The 26,891-nt window shown below is 39.4% G+C and overlaps 1 protein-coding gene across 2 annotated transcripts in view; it reads left to right on the top strand.

Moving 5' to 3' along the window:
* The window catches only part of BIRC6 (baculoviral IAP repeat containing 6), a 116,376-nt gene extending 89,729 nt beyond the window's left edge, over positions 1-26,647 (top strand). For both annotated transcript variants that reach the window (XM_053461190.1, XM_053461189.1), the window contains exons 66-74: positions 5,981-6,191; positions 10,794-10,939; positions 12,051-12,161; positions 17,092-17,309; positions 17,776-17,937; positions 19,440-19,517; positions 21,303-21,491; positions 24,550-24,684; positions 25,485-26,647. In XM_053461190.1, the coding sequence (XP_053317165.1) occupies positions 5,981-6,191; positions 10,794-10,939; positions 12,051-12,161; positions 17,092-17,309; positions 17,776-17,937; positions 19,440-19,517; positions 21,303-21,491; positions 24,550-24,684; positions 25,485-25,664 (1,430 nt within the window). In that variant the 3' untranslated portion in view covers positions 25,665-26,647. The remainder of the gene's footprint in view (positions 1-5,980; positions 6,192-10,793; positions 10,940-12,050; positions 12,162-17,091; positions 17,310-17,775; positions 17,938-19,439; positions 19,518-21,302; positions 21,492-24,549; positions 24,685-25,484) is intronic.
* Positions 26,648-26,891: the final 244 nt, after the last annotated feature.

Here is a 26,891-nt window from a genome sequence, read left to right as displayed (position 1 = left end):
CCACCTCCTTTTTAGATCTATGAAAACAGTGAAATGTAATGAGGCTATTTAGATTGTAGCTGTAAGTGGGTAACATCTCACAAGTGTTTCCAAACTGTCAGACCCGATGTGTATTATTTAGTCTGCAGAAGTGCGCATTAATAGCTAATCAGGCTCCATCAAGAAGCAGCGTCGCCCAATTACAAAGCGGGCTACTTGATATTCTGCTAACCGCATTCTGGGTATCTCGGTGCTTTGTGTGGATTCAAAAGCCGTACTGCTAAAAAGTTCCAATAGTTGGAGTGAATCGTTTGAAATAACGATGTTGGTTGAGCTAGCATTGAATGCATTTCTCATAGTTCTTCAACTCCAAGGAACATCTTGCCCCCCCCTTTCCAAAAATACTTGTCAAGAAGATAGATTATATGTAGAGGAAGATTGCACCTATACTCCAATATAGAGGCAAACACTGGCTATACCTAGAGACCCTGTATGAATACAAAATAGAGTAACTTACCATACATAAATGCTTATCCTCATGCTTAGGACACGGACGTCTATCAAATTAGAGCAAGGCTGTGTCTGCATTGTGGTTTCAACTGCTTAACTTCACTACACATTATGATCCCAGGGAGTTTCTGCTGAAGGGAGAGCTTGTCTGGCCCTTTTTATAGTGCAGAGTTCAATCTGTTATATTGGGTCTAAGTCTCCTCACTCATTGAATTACACATTTTACAGGGCCTGCTCAGCTTTTTTTTCCTAGAGAAATCTGCCAGTATTGGCACTTCATAGTGAATAATAGTATATGTATTTATATATATATATGTGTGTGTGTATGTATAATATGTATATATACCATACTTGCTCGAAGACGACCCTATTTGGGAAGAAAAACAAAGCTCAAAAAAATCTATGTTTGCTTTCGTTGCTCTCACACTCACTCCCTCTCACACCCTGATTCTCTGTCAATGTCTGTCTACTTTCTCCGCCAACCACTTCCGTGTCCCTGTCTTGTTTTCTGCAGCTCTTCTCTTGTCTCTTCGTCTCTTTTTTTGTCTCCTTTTTGTGTCTCCTTTTTTCGTCCTCTTCTCCCAATCAGCTTTGTTATCCAGGCATTCCGCAAAAGGGCAGAGCCTCCGCACACACCCTATCCAACCAGACTGCTGTAGGGAAATGGATATTTCTGATGATTCCCTCTAGATTTTTAAGGGCAAAAAAATCATTAAAGTGAATATGATGTCTGGAGTATGTCTTCTCTTTCTCCAAACCATTTCTTTATATGTTTCATTGATTCTTTGCTTCTTATTTGCATAATGTTTTTACATGTCATCTCTTAATCAGTGTTTCTGGGAGGAAAAGTCATTAGCGATACAGAACTTCAATAAATGTGTGCGTTATGTTGTAGTTCTCTCTCTGCCTATTTGGAGGTAAAGGAAAAACATGAGAACAACACGGCATCATCCTCAGCCAACCCCTTTGTGACTGTTGATGGGCATTGACGGAGCCTTAAGGAAGGGAATTGTCAGGCAAGCAAGACACGCACAGAGGAAAACCTTTCGGCTAAAGAGTCGTGACTTATGATTTTAAAATGCAGCACAGCATAAAGCTTGTGGAACCGACATGAATGCCGGCAGCGCGAAGACTATATTCATATGTTTGGAAAGGTGCAGTGAGGAGAACTAGGAACGCCTGCAGTACTGAATTATTTAGCAATGGTGGGAGACGTTCGCAAAGTAGAGTCTTTCAGGAAACCTAGCACCTGAGCCATCCGCTGCGTGCGTAGCAGCAGAGTCTAGTTTAAAGGATGTTATCAGGGACAAGCCGGCACTATATTGGGGTTTTTAGCCTGTGGTGTCTCAGTATAGTATACTGGCTATACCTTTCTCTTCTTCCCAGAAATACCCCTGCTGTGCCAGCCTAATACACACAGCAAAAAATGTTAATGAGTTCCTTAAAATGAACAGCGTTTCAGTACGTTTGATGCTGACCTGCAAGAGCTACGCAAAAGCCAGCTTCTTGCAGCGCAATAGTTACATTAAATAAAGCCAGCTTTAATCTTACGAGATTATCTGGAAACTGTAACTGGCAAACCAAATGGCATTTTTATTAAATGCATACATTGGCGTTGGGGAATCCCTCTTTTATGAGATTTGAATGTAACCATGAGTGCCGTCCTCATCCAATTAAGCTGTATTCAAAATGTTAAACGATTTGGAAAAAGAAGTTAGTGCAGCTCAATATTATCTATTTAACGGCCCATTACATTTGGTTCGCTTTTCTTTTAATACATCTTGAAACATTGTAGGTGATTTTAAGGGAAATAGAATAGGACCATGCTGTTTTTGCACTGTGCTTGTCTTTTTCTTTAGATCAATCATAGTAGGAAACAAAAGTAAGTAGTTCTGGTTTAGTTATAATACACATCAAATACAACCATCCTCTCACCTCTTTCAGTGTAATTGTACATAGGTGATTGTTAGATAATTCAGAAAGGTTACATTTTATAATTCACATTTGTCCTTAAAGTAACAGAGTGGACATATTAACTCAAGCTGTAGTTTTAACAAAGGAAAAAATATATAAATGCAGTTTTTTAATAAAAATTTTTTGCCTGAACTATATTTTCCATGTGATACCCACTAGCATGAAGAGGAGAAAATAGTACTGTCAATCAAGTCAGAGCAGGGAATCATTACACTTTGGGAGGGCCTTTTTAGTGTTTTTCTCCATGATCCGGCAATTGTGCCATATATGATTGCTCATTAGCAGCAACCAGGATGGATCATACATTTTTGGGAAGTCTTGTCTTCAACGTTCCAGGACACATGTTTCTAGGAGTGAGAATAGACCCATTCCTTCTGGAAAGCAAGGTCCAGACTCTTAGGCATCGGCAGAGATGCAGTCTCAGATGGATGATGATGTTAATGGGGGTGATGACAGCCGCAAGGTATGCGACAATTTCAAACTTTAATGCTCAGGATTTGGAATTGGTCTGTTTCTGGAGAATGCAAGATTCCCACCACCGTTAGGTTAGATGTTGGCTACAGAAGAATTATCTGTCTTGGGCTGACAACGTATGGACAATCATCTTCGCTGAATCTTCTTTAAGGCACATGGTTAACTTCAGAGTAGGCCCATCCTAATAAAGTGTCAATAATTATTTACTGATAGGGGGAGTTTTGGGGCATTTTAGAGTTTGCTACTCTACCTGAATAGGCGGAACTATCTTCTCTTCATGCTAACGGGAAATGACAAGGCAAAGAATTCTCAGGTAAGAATTTTCTTTTTTTTCTCTAACCCCCTCCCAACCCTGTGTGTTGGGTAGCTATACAAAGACTGCTGAACACTCTATTATAGAGTGATATTACGTCTCCTGTCCTTAAGGGTTTAAGTTCTCTCACCATATTAACCTCTACGGCTTCTACTGGAAGACTTGTTTATGTGCGTGTTATTGGTAATGTGATGTCAGGCGTTCCTTACCATTAGATGATTTCCTGGTTCTACCCAACAGTACTGTGTATAACCTCGTCCCGGTGGGTGCACTGGGCTTCCATAAACAGCTTAGCATGCATTATAGGCATATATACAGTAATATTCTTGACATTTATTGCTCTTTCAAGGCAATTTGTTTACAAACACATTTTTGTTAGAGTTTCACAACACAAAAAGGGTCCTGTTTAAAGTCATTGTTGCCTATTTTTGAGCGGTAACAAGATACTGATTTGCACGTTGAACAATTTTGGGGGCATCAAAATTGCCGCCACTGTTTTTGATTTCCTAACAATTAGTTGTCCTCTGACAGGGGGAATTATTCCCTGCCGTATGGTTAAAATACTTTTGCTGTTAAGCCAGTGGACTTCGTGGGGTTAATGTGTTCATTAGCGGATACTAATGAGAGGAGGCAAGGTGAAAAGAACTTTCAATTTTTGCATAGGTAATTTTCTGTCCTGTCGCCCTCTATTGCAGAAAGAACAAGCTGCTAATGGCTAAATCAATTTGTATTAGGGATCGGGAATAAAATATGAACATGGCGTACCTCATTTTCACAATTCTGTTAACATGAGCGATCGCTTTTAATCTAGCACTTTGTAGTGCGGAGAGGCTATGGCTTGTTCGCATTACGCCGGAGAAAACCGTACAAAAATGTATTGAGAATTCAGGATTTTTACGAATGGTAACTCAATGGAAACACTGAGGAATTAAGTGCTTAGTAGACATGCATAAGGTTAGTTTTTAAGACTACTTATAGCGTATCCTTTTTTCTATTGGTCAGCAACACCTTTAATGCAACCACACAGGAAAAAAAATTTCATTGGTTTATTAACCCTACTGAACCATAACAAAATAGTTTGGGAAGGGGTCAATGCATTTAAGTTTCTGTGGATAGTGTTCATGAAAGCTGGTGCCTCTTATTACTGTGATAAACAGTGCCTTGATGTTAATCACTAAGAAGGTACATTATGAGCATGGACTTAGCATTGCTGTAAAGGATCAGCTCTGTAGGGTGTTTGAGGAATATATGTACAAATTACATGATACGTTCCCTAAAAGAACAGTGCAGACCAACATTACTAAAGCTGGGTGCAGTCCTTTTTGCATGGGCTGGAATAAGAGTTTCACTGATAATGTAGAAACAGCGTATTGAGGTATGCTTCCTGCTGTCTGCACCGACAGATGGGGGAGGAGTTAAATGAGACAAGTCTAGTTTTCTTTAGTTAGTCCAGTAACTAAGGAATGCCTGCGCAATATCAATTTAACATGAAATATGGCTAGAGTGCTCGTTTAACTCCCAAGACAAGTTTCAGAAAAAAAATCCCACCGCAGTCATACGGGGGAAGAGTGTGTATGATCATACCCTAATAACAATCCTTGTACATAAAATACATTTTATTTATTTTATTGTTCTTAAGGTGTAGCAAGTCTTGGAGATGTGGCTATCAACAATACATATTTTTTTCTTTACTGCTAGCTTTGTATGAAAAAAAAAAAAAAAACACCAGAATTTGCATACCGATTCAGATATAATAAGTTGTTTTCATTTTTTTTTTTTTTTTTTTTTTTGAGATCTATGAGTAATGTGCCAGTATTCTTATTACTTGTTCTGCTTATCATTGATTTTTTTTTTTCTGATCATGATTATAAAGAAACTCAATTTAAAGCAGCTAAGTGTCACTTCTAATGCAATGATAGTGGTATACGCTGGTGGGATTCATTGTGTGCTATTCAACGGCCAGTAATAAAACCGTTACGCACTGTATAGTATGTTGTGCCAATTCTCTTTGTCGGTAATCCATACTCTCTTTATGACTTGTAATTTGTGAGGCTGTGGAAAATAGCGACTCGCGCAAGGTCATATCTTACTGTTCATTGAGATTTGAAATGGTTACCAATTACAAACTTCTATCCTCTAAAATCAATATGACCACAAGACATGATGATGTGGTGTCACCAAGTTGACATTAATGTGACTGTATATAGGCAATACTAGATATTTCTTCCTGATGGAAAAATATTGCAAATACCTGAATACTGTCAATAGATGTTAAAAATGCCGATTGACCCCTTACCCCTTGCAACTTTGCCCTTTTGCTCTTGTGAAGAGCTTCAATGGATCAGACGGCAAAATTAGTTGGTGAAACGAAATGGTTCACTTGACCTCAAATCCACCCCAACTCACGGTTCAGTGAATAAACACCATTGTTTAATCCGTGACCTAAACGGTCATTGTACCTGTTTTGGTTTTATTTTTAATGAACGTGTGGTTGCAGCTGCTCAGTGATTTTTTTTAATTTTTTTTTTAATTTACTGTTTTACATGTTTGTTTCAACAGAGCAATAGTATTTTTGAAAATCTCACTAGGAGATTCAATAACTAGATTCACTAGGGAGACTACTGTGGCCGTAACGTAAGCTGTTTAGAATGTGTTGTGCTTAGTGCACATGTTGTTCAATCAGCCTTTTTAAACACTGGTACATTACTTTGGCCTTTTTTGTGTTTGCAGTATTGGATATGGCCAGACACGTTCCATTATACCGGGCTCTCCTGGAGCTGCTCCGAGCCATTGCTTCCTGCGTTGCCTTGGTACCTTTGCTCTTGCCACTATCTGGAGGTAATGGAGAAGACGATGAAGAGCAGTCAGAATCGCAAGCATCCGTGGGCACATTGCTGGCCAAAATGAAAACTTGTGTTGACACCTACACAAACAGACTAAGGTACAGTATTGAGTAGCATTTCTCAACACCCAACCCCCCCCCCAGTATAAAACACACCACAGTAAATAAAATACCCTTTAATGACTGCATGGATGCCAAGTAAATTAAGGGGAAAAGTAAGAGTGGAAGTATTTTGTTTTAGATCAGTTTTCTTCAAGCATTCTTGAAGCACTCCTGACCCATTGTGTGCTTACAAATAAAGGCTGGTAAGTTCTGGTCCAAGGGGCAAATGGAACCAAGTGACCCAATAAATATATATATACATATTCAGAAAACATGCCCCCCAACTACCTATATCTTATGCTATAGTTTTGTGCGTTTCTATTAATCGATATCACTAAACATCATTACCTCTGTAGACACACAATGATAAGGGTGCACTCTGGTAAGCTTTGCTTTTTATCTATACATTTGCTTGTGATATTTTTGGGGTACTATGTATGGATAACATGATATATTTCACTTGCAATGGCCCCTGCTATCTACACATTTGAAATGTGAATAAAACATATTCCGCTGTACTTGTCTTCCGTAAATGTTTTACTGCAATACATTTTGTCTCTCACCATTTTGCACATATTTTCATCATTAAATTATCAGGATGCATTTATTCAGAAATTCATTTTTTCTAAAATAAAAATTTCACACAAAACATAGTAAGACAGCCTACTTTAAAATGACCTGCCTGATTTTATATATAAAATATAATTAAAATGACCCCCCCCCAATTTGAATATTAATTTAGAAAAGAAAAAGCCTGAATATAAGACTACCCTATAGGAAACAAGTTACACTAGTAAATATTTTTTCATGTTTAGACAAAAACTGATTGAGAAAAATGATTTTTATTTGCCAACCTGCCCCCAGTTATGTACACCTGCCCCCCAGATATGCCTTATACCCCTATGAATGAGCATTGGAAGGTCATGTGATGCCCGCGCTCCGTCATAGAAGCCCCAGAGGAAGTGCCAGCTGTAGCGGAGGGTGTCTGTGTGCATCGTGCAGATGTCCACCGGTTGCCAGAGAGGAGGATCCAGGTCCCCTGCAGCGCTGCGGGGGATCTGGATCTTAGTCTTGTAGTCAGACCTCTGTTTGAGGTCCGATTATAAAACGACCTCGAATATAAGACAATGGTTATTTTTCTGAGCATTTGCTCTGGAAAAAACCTCATTTTATAATCGAGCAAATACAGTAAATAAAAATAAAATATATGTGCTTGTAAATGCCATATATTCTGCGTGCCCCCAGTGAGCACAGCTCAGAATAGCTTCCCTTACAACAATGGACTCAAGCTGGAACAGGTAGTTTAAAACCCTTCTCTATTTAAACATACATTGGAGTATATGGTTATCTCGAATATCCAGGTTTCTACCTGTAGCAATCAGTGCCAGTGTTAAGAACTAGACAAAGCAGTGTGTATGACTGTGCCATACCCCCAAAGATGCTGGGCTGAAAGCATGATCAGAGCCAAGTCTTACCTACATTTTGTGATCAAATAAAGTAAAAATTTGTGATTCCATGCCCTGGAACTCAATTTGCAAGGCATTTATGTTGGGAGCCTGGTTGATTCTACTGCTCTCGGGCCACTGGGTGATCCTCTGATCTCAGCCAGTCCATAATTCACTGCCTCCGAAATGTGGAAGCTCAACGGGAAGCAACATATTGCCCGAGTATACACACTGTCCTGTGTGAAGCAGGACACTTGGGAGGTATGCTGCTTATTCAGCTTCATGCAGGTTTGGATCATGGTCAAAAGTAGATAACCTGGGCAACTACATTTACTTCCTAACCTTCTCCCCATCTTTTTCACAATATTTGCTTATGTCTGGTGAGATAGTGTAGAAATGAAAGCGTGTGCGCGCACTCTGCAATGTAAAGACTTGCATTAACTTAAATGCTTTAGAAAAGGAGATGCTGAAAACAAATAGAACGGTTGTTACAACATTGCACTGGAGGAGACAGATCAAACAAAGGCCGTTTTGCAGAGGTCTGACCATGATTAATTTTCTGCGTTGCTGAAAATGATCATTGCCGGCTTATGTGGGGGGGGGGGTCGGCCACGAGAAATACATTTGTTTTTTGGTGATCTAAACAAAAGTTGATATCAGGGAATGGGAGGGGGGTTGAAATCCCAAGGCTAAATGCAATTCTCTTCTGATCTCAAGAGACAGATGTAAGCTACTTTCTGCTGTACCAGCTATCTGCTTCTCAAACAAAAGGGCTTGTAAAAAAAAAAAGTGCTTGTTGGTATAGAAATACGTGGAGCGTATTTGTTTTTGGGTTTTTCTTTTTTTAATTTATTCTAAAGTGCTGTGCGAGTAGAATGCTTAATATTAACCCATTAACATGGATACTGTTATCCCAAAATCTATTGGTTGTTGGTCGGTGAATTATTCTTGCAGAATTGCTCCTATGTACAGCCTTTTTTTTTTATTATTAGTATTACCCGTTTTCTATTATAACCGGTGGCAAGCTAAGCAGCTTTTCTGGCAGAGAAGGTGTTAATATAGTTAGCTTTTTTTTCCCCTCCTAATCAAGGGCCAAATGTCTTGAAGAACAATAAATGAGTCATAAATGGTCTTGTGTATACACCATGCTGCAGGAGTAGTGCCCTTCGCAGTCTAGAAGAGTGTGATGTCGCATGACATGGTGAAGGCAGCGCTGTGTCTGTAGACTTGGGTTGGGTTAATGTGGTTTTATTAAAACCAAAATTTAAAGTACCCTTTATAATATTCACAAAGCTGGGGGTTTTTTGGTTTTACTCAGTATCTGCATGATTTTTTTTCTCCCCATTAAGTTATAGTATCTCTGCTCTATTGGTAAGTTACTGATTGTTGAATCAAGCAGCCTTTGTGAGGAGGGGGTTGTTGAGGAGCTGGACTTGATGACATAATGTTGACTCTTCCACCAATCTCACTGTGGGTGAAATATCGAAGTTAATGTTGCCAACGTTACACCGATAGATACAAGAGCACAAGCTATAGGTAGTTTCAATAACTCTAGTTATGCTAAAAGCTTTGATGGTCACGGTTCCCTTAGACTTGAGACTTCACTACAAAGCATTTTGACAGATTTTTTTTTTTTTGTCCTCACATGGATGTGCTCCGAGATATGCTGATGTTACAAGATGAAGTAAAAATCTGATTTAAAAAGTAAGAACACAAAATATAAATTTAGTGTTGCTGAGTTGACAGAATAGTACACTTGCCAGTCCCCTCTCCCCCTTTGGGTTTATCGCTTAATAATACAGCAAGGTTGATTTATTTTCAACTTTTATAGCAGAAGTTGATTTTGATGTAACTTCTGCTTTCCTAGTATACACAAAAGATTTACCGCCTCCAAATATATGGTAACTCTGCATTTCTGAAAGTTTGAAATTTTCATATATCATTTTATTTAAATCCCTCCAGATGTGTAACTCACATTGGAACAGCCAACGTCGGGAAGCATAGTAGAGAGCAAGTCTTTTACAGTAGACTATTGAAATAGAAATCATGTCACTTGTTTCAAATGACTGCTCCTTTTATGTGAAATTGGTCAATTCCATGGTGCCATTTGTAACAATGGACTGAACCCGGTAGAGGAGAAAATCGTTGATATCGAGTCTCCTTACTGTTTGTATGGTATGTTTGTTAAATGTGCAATGCTCCCCCAACTTGGTTTCCAAGAGTACATTAGTTCTACTTCAGTATTAAGCCTGAGGTAACACATTAAAGGGAGTTTTGTGTTTATCTGAATTTTAATTCAGTATTTTGACCTTCAAATTGTAAGCATTGAGTTCTCTCCTGAAAGCACATGCGCTGTAGCGTTCTTATTAAAGTCCGTGGCAGCAGCACCCATGACTATTTGCGTCCTTTACTATCTGCAACACCGATCTCTGCGATTTATGTGTATATTTCTTCAGATACCCCTGTTGCAAATATATTCCTCTTGAGGACGAAAACATTAAAAATCTGTGCAGATCCTACCCCACTTCCTTCACTTCTTCCCCTTTCTATTGCAATACACTTTCTATACTTGTATTTAGGTTCCTCTTGATACTTTATTTGCAAATTGATAAACTGTAAGTACAAAAAAACAGCCGGTGACAGCAGCAGCCAATGAAATGTTTGCTATTGTCTGCTACTTAAGTACACTTCCTGCTTCCAGTGCACACAGCCGAGGGCGGGGAGTAAATAATTTTTTATTTTTTTTTACTCCAATAGCTTAAAAAAAAAATCGACACACTTTTGGATTCCATACAAAATGAGCTCCAGTATACATAACAAAAAGTTTAGGGACTTAACTGTAACCTAACCTGTTGGAATCCAATCCCTCAGACCTCATGCATCACTTATTGGGCAGTAAGAGAAATCAAAATAGCTGCTAAATGCTGCTGTAATGAGAGTTTCTGAAGCTGTTGTTGAAAGACAATTAAATAAAATGCATAGACCAAAAAAGTGTACAAAATATACACACGTGCTTTATTAAGGTTTTTTTTCATGGAAAATAAAACTAGTTTGTCATTTATGAAGTTCTACCAACTGTGTGTTCCAAGAAAAATAATGTTCTATTTCTTCAGGATGTCATCTTTTGTTTTATTCTCTTTCCAAACAAATACAGGTCCAAGAAAGATAAGGCCAAAGCAGGAGTGAAACCAGATGCGTCAGATGCTGAGCCAGAAGGCCTCACACTGCTAGTGCCAGACATCCAGAGAACAGCAGAAATTGTTTTTGCCGCCACCACCAGCCTCCGTCAAGCTAACCAAGGTGATAACCCAAACCAGTGACATACCGGGATTTTAAACATGCATACTGTATACAGACCATTTAGAAATAATTCCAATGCTTCAAGAGTGAAGATAAAATTCTAGTTAATTGATTCTGTGTTGCTTATCTAACATACTAGAAGAAGTTTACCAGGGAAGAGGAGTTGGAAATTATCCCTTGTGCTACTTTGATTTGATTTTAAGCCACTGTCCAAACATTAATTTTGCCGCTTGGTATTATGTACTCCATGGCAAGATTGTTTCTGTGCTACCTTTGTTGATTTTACATGCAGTCCCTTTGTTGAGTTGATGATGGACAATCATGAATTGATCCTTCTTTATGTGCCTTGTGTTTTTGGCCCAATATGTTCCTGGACATTAGGCTTGGCTTGCCAGCCGAGGCTTAGAGTTACCAGACCATATGTTACCTTTGTATGCAAGCCTTCCTAGAGCGTTACAGGCACAGTCTAATGTCTCGCCAAAGAACTATGCATACGTACTCAGATTAATATGCATTCTTCGGAAATAAAATGTAAAGCTCTTACCTGACACAGAAGGGGCCGCCATCCTCTTCCTCTGACTGTTCTTGCCGCTCATTGGCTGCTTGAAGCAGTCAATCAGTGGCAGGAAAGTAATCCCATTGAAATAAATGGCAGCACTTTCCACAAATATGCACCATAGTCTTAAGACCCTAGCATGCAGCACTGGAGCTAACCGGACGTGAGTGTCATGTGTAAGGCAAAAACACATCTCCTGCAGGGCATTTAGCTGGGGTGTGTGGAACGGGGCAAATGTGTATGGTGAGATTCTGCAGAATCCCCTCATGCATTAGCACAACAGACCACCTAAAAAAGTGCCACAGAGACTAGATGGGCCGAATGGTTATCGCTGTCAAGTTCTGGATTTCTATGGTATACATAAATCTAGAAATGAACAATATAAGTGCTGCAACATGACGGCCATCGAGTGGTTTGATTTCCCTATAAACGATTTTGCCTTACATAGCTAAAGGATTTTTGTGTTTAAAAAAAAAAGCTATGTTGAATACAAGAACACATTTGATAGGATTGCAATATTTTACACTAAAATATATATATTTTTCTTACCTACAGAAAAGAAACTGGCCGAGTTCTCCAGAAAATCATCTGTGAAGTCTAAACCTTTCTCTGTTTTGCGGTCACTAGAGGAGAAGTATGTTGCGATCATGAAAAAGCTTCAATTTGGTAAGATTATTGTTCTTTTACTGTTTAATATATTAACTATGTGCTGCTGCCAGGATGCCCATAGCCCAGGTGTAATTGGCCTGAAGTCTTTTGGATTTTTACCTAATCGGCCAATAGCACGTTCTGGGCATCCTTCAGGGAATGTTTAGGTCAGCATGCTCTTTAGGCTTGCATTGTATTCCAACAGCTTGCATACTAGGGCTGAAACAACTAATCGATAAAATCGATAATGAAAATCGTTGTCAACGAATTTCATCATCGATTAATCGGATCGATTTTTATCGATTATAAAAAGAGGTTTTTTTCAGAGCAAATGCTCTGAAAAACTCCTCTCCTTATATAATCCGACCTCAAACAGAGATCGGATTATAACACCGGAATCCAGATCCCCCGCAACGCTGCAGGGGACCTGGATTCCCCTCACTGTCGGCCGGTCTCTCACTTCCGTCTCTCTCCCCCTCCTATCTGCCTCCTCCCCCCTCCCATACATCACTCTGCCTCTCTACCCGGCTACGTTACTGAAGGCACTTTCACTGCAGCTTCATAGAAGCCACAGTGTAAGTGAAGGGCAGTAACGGAGTCTGTCTGTGCGATGCAGACCCCCACCGGCTGACAGAGAATCATCCTCTCTGATAGCCGGTGGGGGTCTGCATCGCACAGACAGACTCTGTTACTGCCCTTCACTTACACTGAAGCTTCTATGAAGCTGCAGTGAAAGTGCCTTCAGTAACGTAGCCGGGTAGAGAGGCAGAGCGGTGTATGGGAGGGGGGAGGAGTCAGAGGGGTGTATGGGAGCCACCCTCCAATACACCACTCTGGCTCCTCCCCCTCTCATACGCCACTCTGCCTCTCTACCCGGCTCCCTGGTGTCTTGTCAGAAACGGAGGTTCACAGGAGGCAGAGTGGAGTATGGGAGGGGGAGGAGGCAGAGTGGAGTATGGGAGGGGGGAGGAGGCAAAGTGATGTATGGGAGGGGCGGAGCCAACGTGATGTATGGGAGGGGGAGGAGGCAGAGTGGAGAATGGGAGGAGCCAGAGTGGAGTATGGGAGGGGAGGAGCCAGAGTGGTGTATGGGAGGGGGAGGAGCCAGAGTGGTGTATGGGAGGAGGCAGAGTGGAGTATAGGAAGGGGGGGAGCCAAAGTGATGTATGGGAGGGGAGGAAGCAGAGTGGTATATGGGAGGGGGAGGAGGCAAAGTGATGTATGGGAGGGGAGGAGCCAAAGTAATGTATGGGCGGGGGAGGAGGCAGAGTGGAGTATGAGAGGGGGAGGAGCCAGAGTGGTGTATGGGAGGGGGAGGAGCCAGAGTGGTGCATGGGTGAGTTATAGTGGTGTATGGGGGTATTATGAATTTTTAGGGCATATATAGGGGGTATAAGGCATATGGATATTAGGCATATCAGGGGGGCATAAACATATCTGGGTGTAAAAGGTATATCAGGGGGCTCAGTGGCATATAGGGGGTATAAGACATATCGATATTAGGCATATCAGGGGGGCATAAAACAAATCTGGGGGTAAAAGGTATATCAGGGGGCTCAGTTGCATATCACTGGCATATAAGGAGTGGCAGAGTGGCAAGCTGGGGGTCAGATGTGCATAACTGGGGGCAGTTTGGTAAATAAAAAAATTTAAACAAAAAATTTTCTCAGTTTTTATTAAATATGAAAAATAGTTAACATATGAATTAATATTTACTAATAACTTTGTATTAAAACCTAGTTTGAGAAACACTGTGTTTGGGTTCTTGCAGCTTTTATTATTATGTCAGTAAAATAAGAAGGTGAATAGAGAGAGGCCATTGCAATAAAGAGATGAAAGTGTAAATTGTACATTTTTTATTGCAATTTTTCTTAAATTTAAAATAATGTATTTTTTTATCCGATTAATCGATTAATCGAAAAAATAATCGGCCAACTAATCGATTATTAAAATAATCGTTAGTTGCAGCCCTATTGCATACCAATAAAGATACCCTGGAATAACGATTGTAACATGCTAGGTACCAAAAGCACATTTCCCTGTAAAGAATGTCAGCTGATTAATCCTACCAGAAGCAGCACATGTGAGAAATATTAATGGTGCTGAATATCAAATGTGGTAATTCTTTAATAAACTGTCTGCATAGATATTCGGCACACCAGAATTCGGCAACACTGTGTTAACTTGTTTCGTCCCATTATGTGTAATTCTAGGCATACATTTTTGCGTCTGAAACAGGGAAGTGTGCCGGAAGCCTTTATTTGTTACCTTTTTCTTAATCTTGCCAATCCATGCTTTCCCTTCTAGCCATGTCTGTTACAGGAGTCCCTTTTTGGATTCATTTAATGTGAATTCCTCTTTTAAAGATACCCTCTTCATGCTTTTTGCTTACTTCCCTGTTAGTATGTATGGAAAGCCCTCACGTGTCCTCTGGCTGTTCCCCAGTTGAGTACTGGAGTAGGGTCATGCAACTGTACGCTACATGGGATTTAACCTGTACCTTCAAAGCCGAGCACTGCCAACGTCATTTAGTACCCGTGTCTGCTTTATTTCTTTACCTCTCTTTAAAATAAATTAAATACATATGTTTACAAACATATAAATCACCATAATGTATTTCCTCTTTGCAATAGCCTATACAAAACCATTGTAACATACATCTGCGTCCCACTATTAAGAAGCACGGCCTCCTGTCTGCTTCCCTTTGGCCGTGTCACTTCAGGTTAGATTTTCGTATGGTTAGTTCGTGTATCCTCCTTGAGTGATTTTCTCATTTAATTATACATGTTAAATGTACAGCAAGACATATTTTCTTCCTGCGTCTACTCCCTTTGCTAACATCTGATTAGCGCAAGCGGGCCGAGGCCGTTTGTTTAATTCGGAATTAGATGCATTGGAATGAAGTGTGAAATGAAGCCACGCTGAGGATATGCCATTAAACATGCCTAGTATGTTTTCCTTCAGGCTGAAGTGACAGCTGAATCTTGCCTCCACAGCATTCTAGAACAAGGTCAGCTCTGAGCTAATTTTATATATCGGATAGCAGTATACATTATCAAGACCCACTTCTTTAAGGACGCTTACAACATACCACATTAACACACTCCCATATTCCTTTAGCTCACCTTTCCTAGTCCCTCTCCGGCAATACTAGTGTGGATGGTCTATCCCTAACAACGGCACTTTTACCTATTGTGTAATACAACCCAACTCCCTCTAGACTGTAAGCTCGTTTGAGCAGGGCTCTCCTCACCTGTCATCTCTGTAAGTCAATTTGTTATATTACATGCTACTTGTTATGTCCTGTCTACCCATTGTACAGCGCTACGGAATTTGATGGCGCTATATAAGACAATAAATAATAATAATCTGCAGTTAGATTCTATAGGCTATGTGATATTCCCACTAATGTTGTATGTGCATGTTATAATACTATAAACGATAAACTTTCTTCTGCAGGAATGGCCATGATAAAATGATTATAGTTGGGCAGAGTACAATGTGCCTTTGTTATTTATAATGTGTGGGGTGATGATTTGTCCAGTAGCAAAACTTTTCTCACAGTACCACTGAGTCCTTACAGCAAATATTAGGCAGCGCTATAAAGAAAGATGCATATTACAAAGATATTTGTAATCATAAACTATAGGGATTGACAGATTTGGTTTGGTTCCAGGAGCCAGCAAACAAATGTAGGAGCCATTTTTTCTTTTGTGATCCTGTTTTTATTTTCATATATTTAAAATTTTTGTCTAGTCTCCCCTCAAAGGCGATGTTCCAACTATCGCAAGTCCCCTTAAAATAAAATGATATGACTAGTGATTGAGAAATGTGTCCCATCCTAAAGATAATAGATATCTCAAAAGATATATGTTATAAATAATATAAAAGGTATTGATCAAAACATAAAATATTTGGCAAATATAGATTAATGATAATCCATTTAAGAATTGATAAATTAGTGGAAACAGTAATCCATTTAATAAACTGATAAATTAGTTTAAGTTATTACTAAATCAAGTTAATTGATAAATATTAAATTGCTAAATAAACCTGTACCTCACCTTATGCATACAGTAATAGACACACACACATACGGGTGCCAACACCACACATTCAACACCATGCACTCTTACACGCGAACATATACATACACTAACACATACAAACTGACTCTGGTTATATAGATACACGCGCTCGCACACACACGTGCTAACACCACACATTCAACACCATGCACTCTTACACGCTAACACATACGTATGCGAACACATACGTATGCGAACACATACGTATGCGAACACATACGTATGCGAACACATACAAACTGACTCTGGTTATATAGACACACGCGCTCGCGCACACACACTGCCTCCTCTCCCTCTGCATGCGAGGTGCCTCTCAACCACCGCTGGGTCTCATATACTGGGCACCAGGAAGTGATTTCTAGTCGCCACCGTGACCAGGATCCCAGAATTTGTCGAGCCCTGCTCTAAAGTACAATTAACTGATTCCTTAGCCTTTGACTTCCTGAGGATGGTAGGATAATTGTCATCAAAAATTGCTGTTTTTATTTTGATGATGCATCCCACAGAGGATACCTTTCAACATGTACATCAACAACTTCTGCCTTTTCAGCCTGGCCCAATCGTAACATTGCTGGCAATAGCCTTACCATCTAGCAACTACTGCAAAAACTATTTGTAGAGAGGAAAATTCTCTTGAACCAGCTGTTCTCAGCACCTGCCCTCGGGGAACCCTAGCATAGAAGCCTTTAAGGATGTCCCCACGTAAGGCATGGGCAATCTGTCAGCAGGCCAGCTACTCACTGATTCACAAAGACTCTTAAGGATATCCAAAAAATAGATTTACAAAATGCACCGTTGGGAGGAAAAATCTTGTATGCTTTTTGTCCAAGCAACTCACCAATAAAATGTTCACATTCTAGATACTTTTGAGATGGTTTCCGAAGACGATGATGGGAAGTTGGTTTTTAAGGTTAATTACCACTACATGTCTCAGGTGAAAAATGCAAGTGATGCAAATAGCGCCGCCAGAGCGCGTCGCCTTGCCCAAGAAGCCGTGACACTCTCCACTTCCCTTCCACTTTCTTCTTCGTCCAGTGTCTTTGTTCGGTGTGATGAGGAGAGACTGGATATCATGAAGGTAATCCCATAAATATTTATGATTCTCAATATAATGTTAGCAGGCTTATATGTTTGCCCCAGAATCATCATCATGAAATAAAATGATCAACCAAGGGGCAATTAGAGTTCATTTATTTTTGTTCTTCTCCATAACAAACATTTAACACTTATCATTGATCTCTTCTATTTATATAGCGCCAATGTACACATCGCGTCTTACCATATATACATTCAAACGTTATGATAAAACTCGGACTGACAAGGAAAGACACATTGGGTGAATAGGGTCCTGGTGTGTGATATAGGAAATATGTCCTCTTTACTCGTTGTACAATGTGGTTCTGTATAAATCAATAAAGGTTCTAGAACTTTCTACCCCAGAATGATCTTACTGCTATTGTGTTGGTTTGGGTGAGGTTGAAATTCCACAAAGTTTTTGGCGCCTCACAACGCAGCATAATGAATGATATATGTTGTAATTTCAGGTTTTGATAACTGGTCCAGCAGACACACCGTACGCCAATGGCTGCTTTGAATTTGATGTATACTTCCCCCAAGATTATCCCAATTCTCCTCCACTTGTGAATCTGGAGACAACCGGTGGCCACAGTGTTCGCTTCAATCCAAATCTTTACAATGATGGAAAGGTAACACATCAATATACACACCACTCATTGTCAAACGATAACCTATTGTTCAGTAAAGAATATCGGTCTTGCAAACAAGTCCCATAACAATACCGTTCTCAATGTAAAAAAAAGTGACATAACTGGAAACATGAAACTATACAAAAAGCATTTAAATCCCATTCCCAGACTTGGCACACGGTTTTATACCACTGGACGTCGATTCAGGTGGTAGACGTAGGATCCGTATTATTCCTTAATGAAAGTATTGGCACGGTTTGACAGCTTTCATTAGGGGTCATCGCACTGAAGCCTCTGGAAAAAGTGATGCTGTCTTTTTATAACAAGACAGTCTCTAGCCGAAGCACTTCCTCCATTTATCCAAACGGCTTCCTTAATGAAGTGCAATTGTGTTTCTGGTGTCTTTTCCCTGGTTTAACAAAATTGTTCTATCCAATTATAGCACCTGCAGCCTGATTGCTGAATCGGCGCTTTCTGCATTAACTCTTTTGCTTGCATTGTTCTGCCTTCGTTCATAATGCCCCAGCTGCACTCCAGCAGGCTACTGGGAATTCCTGATTCATGCAAAGTGCCTCATCTCAGCAAGGCTTTAGGCATTTAACTAACCAATTAAATGTAGAACTGGCGTATGTTACATGACCTGCTTCCCTTTACGTTATTTTTTTTATTGCTGAGCCTTCATGTTAGCATTTCAGAGTTTTTTTTTTCTCTTTCCGCTGTGTGCCTGAACTAGGTTATGTTTAAAAGGCCGAATAAGTGATTGATTATACACTTAAATAGAGTAGATCATTAAAAGTGTGTGTTTTTAGAGTCTTCATGTTTACCTTCTGTTTGACTAACGCAGGGCTTTGGCTCATGAGGCTTTGGTGTATGAAAGATGTTTGCATATGTTACAGGGTAGGCCTTAGGTTTTTAGGGGATCTTGAGCAAAACAGATGCCCCCTTCCCATACCTATTAACCCCTTAATGACAAAGCCCGTACATGTACGGGCTCAAAATGCATTGTTTTCAATGGGTTTAGGGACCGCCCATTGTCCTTAAGGGGTTAAAAGCGTTGAATGTAGTTTTTGATAACGAATCAACAAACCACTCAAAGTAGCAATTGCGTACATCCATAAGAAGCTGAAGAACGGTAATGTATAGTTAAAAAAAGGTAAAATTAGACAGTAAAGTTGGCAGTAATTTAGCTCCCAGTATTATATTAGATACCACATCACAGAAGCCTTTCTGAGTTTTTTGTTTCTGTTGTCAGTGTCTGCTTTTGTGTCACATGACAAAGGCAAAATTGGACACGATTAAAACATTATTTATGGGATATTTCTGAGCATTCCTCAATGCTGGAATTTTTTATTTTTTTTTATTTTAAAGATTATTCTAAAATACTGCAAATTAGAGAAATTATTTGTTTTTATAAGCGACAAAATCAAGTCTCACACTTCCGCTAAATACACTTCTGTTATCGTATTGTGTCACTGCTCTGATGGCACTCTTGTGTTTTTTAGGTTTGTTTAAGTATATTGAATACTTGGCATGGGCGACCAGAAGAAAAGTGGAATCCTCAAACATCAAGTTTTCTGCAGGTACATGATTTTGAGTCAAATACTGGTTCATATGGTCAGATAGATGATTCTTTTTTACTTTGCTGTGCTCTGGTTGGATGTCTGCCATGCTACTCTGACCTCTGTGGACATCCAGACGTTGCCCAGAAAGATTCAATGCACCCTTGACATGAGTTCCCACATCAGCCATTTCTTCCATTTCACGTGTAAAGCAGTGCTCTGCGTATTATGCCTTCTCTGCTGTCACAGTGGGACATATGGTAGCTTTCCACTATTATTTGAGTATAACAGCTAAATTATATCTTAAAAAAAAAAAAAAGATAGTACACAAGTCGTTTTAACTTTCGGGTATAAGGTGCAATGCCATGGCGTTGGCTTGAATTTCTGTCTGCTCAATTAAATTGTACTTTAAGTGTGTACATCATAATTCCTGCTGAATACCCAGAAATCCTCTGCTCCGATCCGCAGATCTGCCTTGTAGTCATTTCTGTGCGTCCTGGGAAAACGTACTCTGGCCGCGTATCCAGCTGCTGAGCCATGACTTTGAAAGCGTTCGTTAAGCCCGTGTGTTTATTCCGTGGCTCCTTGAATGCCAGCCTCTGTAGTCAATTCAGGCATTTCTGACTCTGCATCGCAGAATAGAGAGAGAATTTGCTTACAGCTGCAATGAAGTTAAACGCTGTAGCTGACCAAGTGTAGTCTGAGTAAGAGCGCATTCAGCACAGCGTAAAGTCAAGCGCGGCTGCGCACCCATAGAGCATTCCTGTGATGGATGCGAGTAATTTTGTTTTCAGCGTGTAAGAGATTACCACTTCGTCTAACCCTTGTCAGCATTGTCTCATTTCTAACGTTACATGAATGACTGTCTGTTATTAAGCAGAAAGTCTCGCAGATATCGGTCAGATCATTTTATTGGGCACTAGTGATGCGTAATAAGCTGTTATTGGTTAACTCTTTGCGTTCTGTCTAATGCGACATTGAACAATTGTACCAATAGCGTGGATGTTTAGATAGTTCACTTAGCACTAAGTGCTGTGGGTGATTATTTAAGAAGAACATCACCATGGAAACCATTCCGAGGCATTTATTCACTAAAGGGAGAGTTGGCAGGAGAGTTTAGTTCATTACAAAAGGCCAATTGTACTGGGTTTCTCCTGCAAGAAGGCCCTAGCTGGCCCTTGCATAATATATAGTTCAATAGGTGAGGAAACTGAAGGAATCCTCCTGTTTTAAGTATGCATTATATAGAGTCATCCAGGCCCTTCCTGCAGCAGCAGCTCATTGCGGTTGGACCTTCGTGATAAATACTGAAGTAAAGTCAAACCCACAATTTCCCTGTCTGCTCTCCCCTTTAATGAGAGAATCCCACATGTTTTGTTGATGGTTCTGTTTGAAAATTTGCTCCCATTATTATTATTATTTTGGCCCCGAATGTTTCAGTGCCTAGCTGAAGTGCTGGTTTTATAAATTCTAAAATATCTATACAACATCAAGCCAAAGAGGTGGTTACAATCTCCGAGGTGCATAGCTTAACGTTGCCTTCCGTGGAGCTGGACAAATCTGTGTAGAGTTAAGGGGGCTGTTGATTGTTTTAGCTGCCAACTATAAATCATCAGAAGCTCTGGCAACCTAGCATTTTTCCTGGGAAAAAGTCTATCCTTATTATGTGGAGACAATTAGGTTCCTGCGTAATAGTAATCCAAAGTAACGCAAACTAGAGAGATGTTCTCCTTTACTTTGAAACAATCATTTGATTATTGTATCTATAATTCTCATACCACCTCTTCATCTTTTTTTATGTTGCAGGTGTTGGTGTCTGTCCAGTCCCTTATCCTTGTGTCTGAACCTTATTTCAACGAGCCTGGATATGAGAGGTCAAGAGGCACCCCAAGTGGAACCCAGAGCTCCAGAGAATATGATGGCAATATCCGGCAAGCCTCTGTCAAATGGGCCATGCTTGAACAAATTAGGAACCCATCACCATGTTTTAAGGAGGTACGTTTTGTATTCTTTTTCCACATGTTCCCTTTTCTTCATCGCTAGTTATTTTATTGTTGTGGTAATGCAGAGCTATCATATTTTTATCAACCTGTACAGTCGATTTGATTTGTAAACCATTTAATTTACAAACTGCATACTAAAGATTAAAAGATTTAAAAATGCTTTCTTGAGGGGGAAGCCTTGTTGCTCACTGTTAAATAGATCCTTTCTGATCAAGAACAGTGGTACTGGATCCAGTCTTAAAGAAACACCATCTTGAATTTGCTATCACATTGCATTCGTATAGGAATACCCAATGGACTTTGATGTTTGGGGCGCTACTACAGTTCTGTTGCCCATATTACTACTATGAATGTGTGTAGGCTTATGTTTTGTCTACATTCAAGTTGTATGTAAAAACTGCAAGTAAAGCAACATAGGGGCTGCAGTAGCCCAATGGAAAAAAGTAATACATTTTGTGGTTTTAAATATCGTTTCCATAGCTAGTATTTTTTATAGCCCAGGCTATATATACCAGCTTTTTTTGGATTAACTCTTTAAAGGTAGAAGCGCTGCCTCACGCTTGTGGTTTATCATCCTTTTGGCTTTAAAGTACCAGAGCCAGTTTAACTTGCTTGTTTAGTACTGTTATGAAATCCGAAGGAGATGCCATACTGCTGGTAGTATTTTACATACACACAAGTTTTTAGAATAAAGAATGAACCAGAATACCCAGCAGCGTTGGAGGCATCGCAGACTCACCAGAATAGCCTCCTAGCACAGAAAGTAGGTGCCTCGCATCATTTCTGCATGTATAATGAGTTTGAGAGTATGCCAAATCGATTCCAAAGGCATGCCTTGAACCATTCCTGTGTCTCCCGTCACTTTGTTTAGTTGCCATCTCCACGGTTTATCATCTTAATAAGACGTACAAGTGTGGCTGACACCCACCCTCTCCCGTGGAAAGGTGGAGGAATGAGATAAATCCAGATGGATTTAGCCTGGTGGAGAGGCAATTGCTCAGCGTGAGCAGATAATGACTTTTACAAAGTGCTTGTCTCTCCAGCTGCCTGCCTCTGTGAACTGAATTTGATGGGAATACATTTTGCAGAGCATAAAACCATAGGTTTCGGGAGTCCCGACATTAAATTACACTGTGTTTCCCAAAGGAAATATACCGTGAGCGTTGGGTAACCATTTTATTTTACAAATAAATTCCCCGGCTTTTGAGAAAATTCATAGAATTAAAACTAAAAGGCTGCTTTTTTTATTATTATTTTTCAAAGGTACCAAATAATTGTCACGGTATACGGTTGTATTTTGTAGACAGAGAGGTATTCAATCGGGGAAGACTTTATATATAAAATTGTCGAGTGGGATTTTAACTCTTATGTATCATTTTTTTGCCCGAGTTAACTATATTCTTTAGTGCTTGTAGTCCATACCCAGGGGCACAATTTGCTATTATATTAACCATTATTTAACTTGCTACAACATTCAAGTTACCGTTGACGTTAACGTTAAACCCAGAAATGAGCTTCTAAAATGTTTTTTCCTTCTGTTACACGCTCGATGCATGTTAGCAGCTACATGATGTGATATGTCAGATTCCATTCACGCTTTGCAAATATGGCGGGAATACCGTGCAATTTATTGGCTGTGTCAGGGGCAAACAAATTGTCTCCTGTCCTCATGGTAGCTGCTGTGTTTGTACTTTTGTATCTCGATTCTGTTTGAGATAACGCTTCCATGTTTTTATTTATGCTCTCTTCCCATAGTAAGTGTCTCTAATTATGCTGCCCCCGACATTAGCGTGACACTCGCAATAAATTTTCCTGGGCAATTTCCCACGTCTAATTGAGTGTAAAGGTGTGCGTGTGGCAGAAACGAAGGTTCCTTCCAGCGGAGTAATTGATACGTCTTCCCCACTTCCAAGAGAACTCAACCAGGGAAATTGAAATATGAATTATTGCTATACCGTTTAAAAACAGTATTATGCATGTAACACAAGTCTGCAACTGGTGGGAGAAAAAATGGTTAACTTTCCATTCCTATTGCTTGTCAAAGGAATGAGGCCGATTTATTATCTGTAGATATAAATGATGGTTGGTTAATTGAAGTCATTCTGACTGAACTCGTTATTACTCTCTTGCATAATTCCTTATAATGGAGAAATGGTGTGACTTATTGCTAACATAATAATTAGTGCAAAATAGTTCAACAATTATGTATAACAATCATTTCTGATATGTAGACCATGAGGATGTCCGTTGCAGGATCATCATCATTGTATATGGGCCCATGCCAGCCTAATGGACAGGTGGAATATAGTCCAATGTTTAATTGCCCATGCTCTTCGTCAAATGGCTGCTTCTAATTGGCTTGGCCAAAGCGTTTCTTGGGTATAGTATCTAACTGCTGGGGCATGCCATGGAAGGCCGGTGTTTTGTCCAAACTATACCTTCAGATTAGGACGACCTGCTTTACAGCCATATTGTATTGCAAATGGTTTTCTAACAGTTGATGTATTCTCTTATAGTACCGGTCATAAAATGAACTGTGATTTAGCTTTGTTTGAAAACCCAGCATGATGTATGATGTGATCCAGAAATAAATCATGTTAATATTATTTGCTGGAATACTCCGCTTGTGTTAAGCCAAATGAAGTGTAATGGTTCCCAATATCATAGGCAAACTGAGATTAGAGAAAGACGGCATGCTTAAAACTATTCATTAACAATCCTTGATTTTGCCCCCCAAAAAAAGCTGTTTTTTTTTTCCAACAAATGTAATGTACACAAAGACTGGAGACATTACAACGCTTACATTACAATCTTCTCCTTGTTCTTCACATTGAACAGCAGCGATTTACAAAAAAGTACTATAAACATTAGCAGTCGTTTTAGTGGAATTAAACTTCAGAGTAAGTAAAATAACACAAACTCACTGAAACGTTTCGTTTCTAGGTCAACAACCTGTCTGGCTTTTTTTTGTGGTTTGACAAATATCCATCCAGCATTTAGATTGAATCATGTATAGGAATAACTTTAACTGGTGCTTCTCTTCTTTGTAGGTGATTCACAAACATTTTTACTTGAAACGGGCTGAGATCATGGCTCAGTGTGAAGACTGGATAGTGGACATCCAGCAATTTAGTAGTGACAAGCGTGTTGGCAGAACCATGTCTCACCATGCAGCAGCTTTGAAGGTATATGCGAATCTTTACCCTAAATGTGATGTAATTGGTGTATACTGCAATATTCTCTTTTTTGAATGAGCAACAACCTTTTCAAGTACCCCTGCTTGAACTCTTGCATTTTTAGATGTACTAAGGAGTATTCCATTTGATTAGATACTAATCCAGAACCTTTAATAAAAAGAAAAAAAAAATTCTCTGGAATTAATAGCCTTACATCATTTGTGCAAAAAGGTGTACATAGTACTGCAATTTATTTCATTATTATAATACATGGAAGATCAATTTGTTCAAGTTTTCTGTTGATCTAGATTCCGTGTTAATGTAGCAACTTTCACCAGTTACAGCCATCTCAATCTTTTCACGCCCCCAAAATGAAGTAGTTTTTCTCCAGAGGAATTTGTTATAACAATCAGAGCTTCAGAGGTAGGGTAGAGTTCAGAACATCCAAGCTGATCTGCACAGAATTTCATTGAGATAACCCAGTCTAAAATCTGTAATTATTGGCGCTAGAAGTTGTAAGAATGTTACACAACCCATAATTGATCCTTATAATAGTTTTCCTTTGCAGTAAGCAGTGTTGCGTTTGTTGAATTCCAAGAGGTGGTTAAGATTTAGGGAAATTGCTTTCCTCCTGTGTCATAGTCATTACAACCTATTGTCACGCTGAGTCTCCAGAGACTTTTTGGTCGCTGTGGAATGGATTTTGGTTTTTCTGTGAATTCCACATGATGTAGAGCTTTGGGGCTCAGGAGGGAGCAGTTTATTACAATGACACGCTGACCATACTGTTTCTTCTGCTTTGTGTGCAGCGACATACGGCTCAGCTCCGAGAAGAACTCTTAAAGCTTCAGTGCCCTGAAGGCTTGGACCCAGATGCTGATGACTCTACAGAAAAATGCCTTGCCACAGCAAGCTGTGAAGAGACTACATTGCACGAACAGGTCACACCTAGCAGCAGTAAAGATTCCCCCAGTGACTTCAAATTCTGAGCTGCAACGGCATGGACTTTTAGAAACAGGCTTTGAAGCACAGCCAAATATGTCCATATTTGTATGTAAGAAGCTAATTATGTAATAGTTAATGAAGCTAAAACTATACTATGCCCTTAATATACAGTTTAATTCGAGAACTTTTACCTGTACAAGAGTGTAAAATTTTTTTGTGCTTTTATTTTTTTTTTCAAATGTGAGAACCACTGATTTGGTATGTTAAACAAAATGTAAACAAGAAATGGAGAAATCACTGAAATAAGGGAACGTACCTTAAGAAAGAATGTTTACTGAATATTTTTTTCTTTTTGTTCGTCTTTGGTTTTTTATTATTTTTTTTTTTTTACCTGTAGAGTGAGGGCGTTGTAACAAAGAATATATATTGGTCATTCTTATAACTATAACTATTTAAAGACTGCAGATTTTCACAAATTTGATAGATTTTGGCCATACCTTCATTCTCATTTTTGATTTCTACAGAAACCTTCTGCATTCTTCAATAAAAGTTAAGCAGAAATGCTCCCTATTAAATGATTCACTTATTACAGTTTTTGTTTCCATTTTTAAAAAAAACAATACATCTGCAATATAAGGACATTATTACTGGAGATTGTAAGACTGGATTTATCACAGTCAGTGTTTAATTTGATGCTTTTCCATTCAGAATGCACACACAATAAATAGATATGGTTTTACCTTGAGCGCACATGCTCCACCGATCTTCATCCTTTTATTTGTACGGTATATGTTTAATCCAGAGTCTTTTCTCACCTTTATGAAGATGTGGTAAGTCCCTCAAAGTTTAGAGAAGATGGAGCATAGAGGTGGAACCTTCTTAAGGCCACTTATGTGTCAAGGGTACAGCTGAAATACACATTTTATTTCATTTATTTAAGAGAAAAAAGCAACACGTTCAGGGCATCAGGCAGTGGATTATGACATTTGGCTTCTGTACTTTTTTATTAAAGGACAACTATCACAAACTCATTGCGTTATACATGTGTTACTTTGAAGGTAACGGGACAATGGAACCTGTGTTCACCAGAGGGTTCTTTTGACACAATCATGTTTTTGTGTCCACCTCTGCCTTACACTCAACTCCTTTTTTTTTGTTTTGTTTTTAACTACATTTTTAGCAGAAAAGTGGTTTCAACTCAGGTTAGCCTGATGGCAAGGGTGAGTGATCGTAGTCCTTGGGTTGACCCACTGGTTCAGGCAGGGTCATAT

Source organism: Spea bombifrons, chromosome 3, assembly GCF_027358695.1.
Source record: "Spea bombifrons isolate aSpeBom1 chromosome 3, aSpeBom1.2.pri, whole genome shotgun sequence".
NCBI lineage: Eukaryota > Metazoa > Chordata > Amphibia > Anura > Pelobatidae > Spea > Spea bombifrons.
This window is presented reverse-complemented; position numbering and strand designations above follow the sequence as displayed.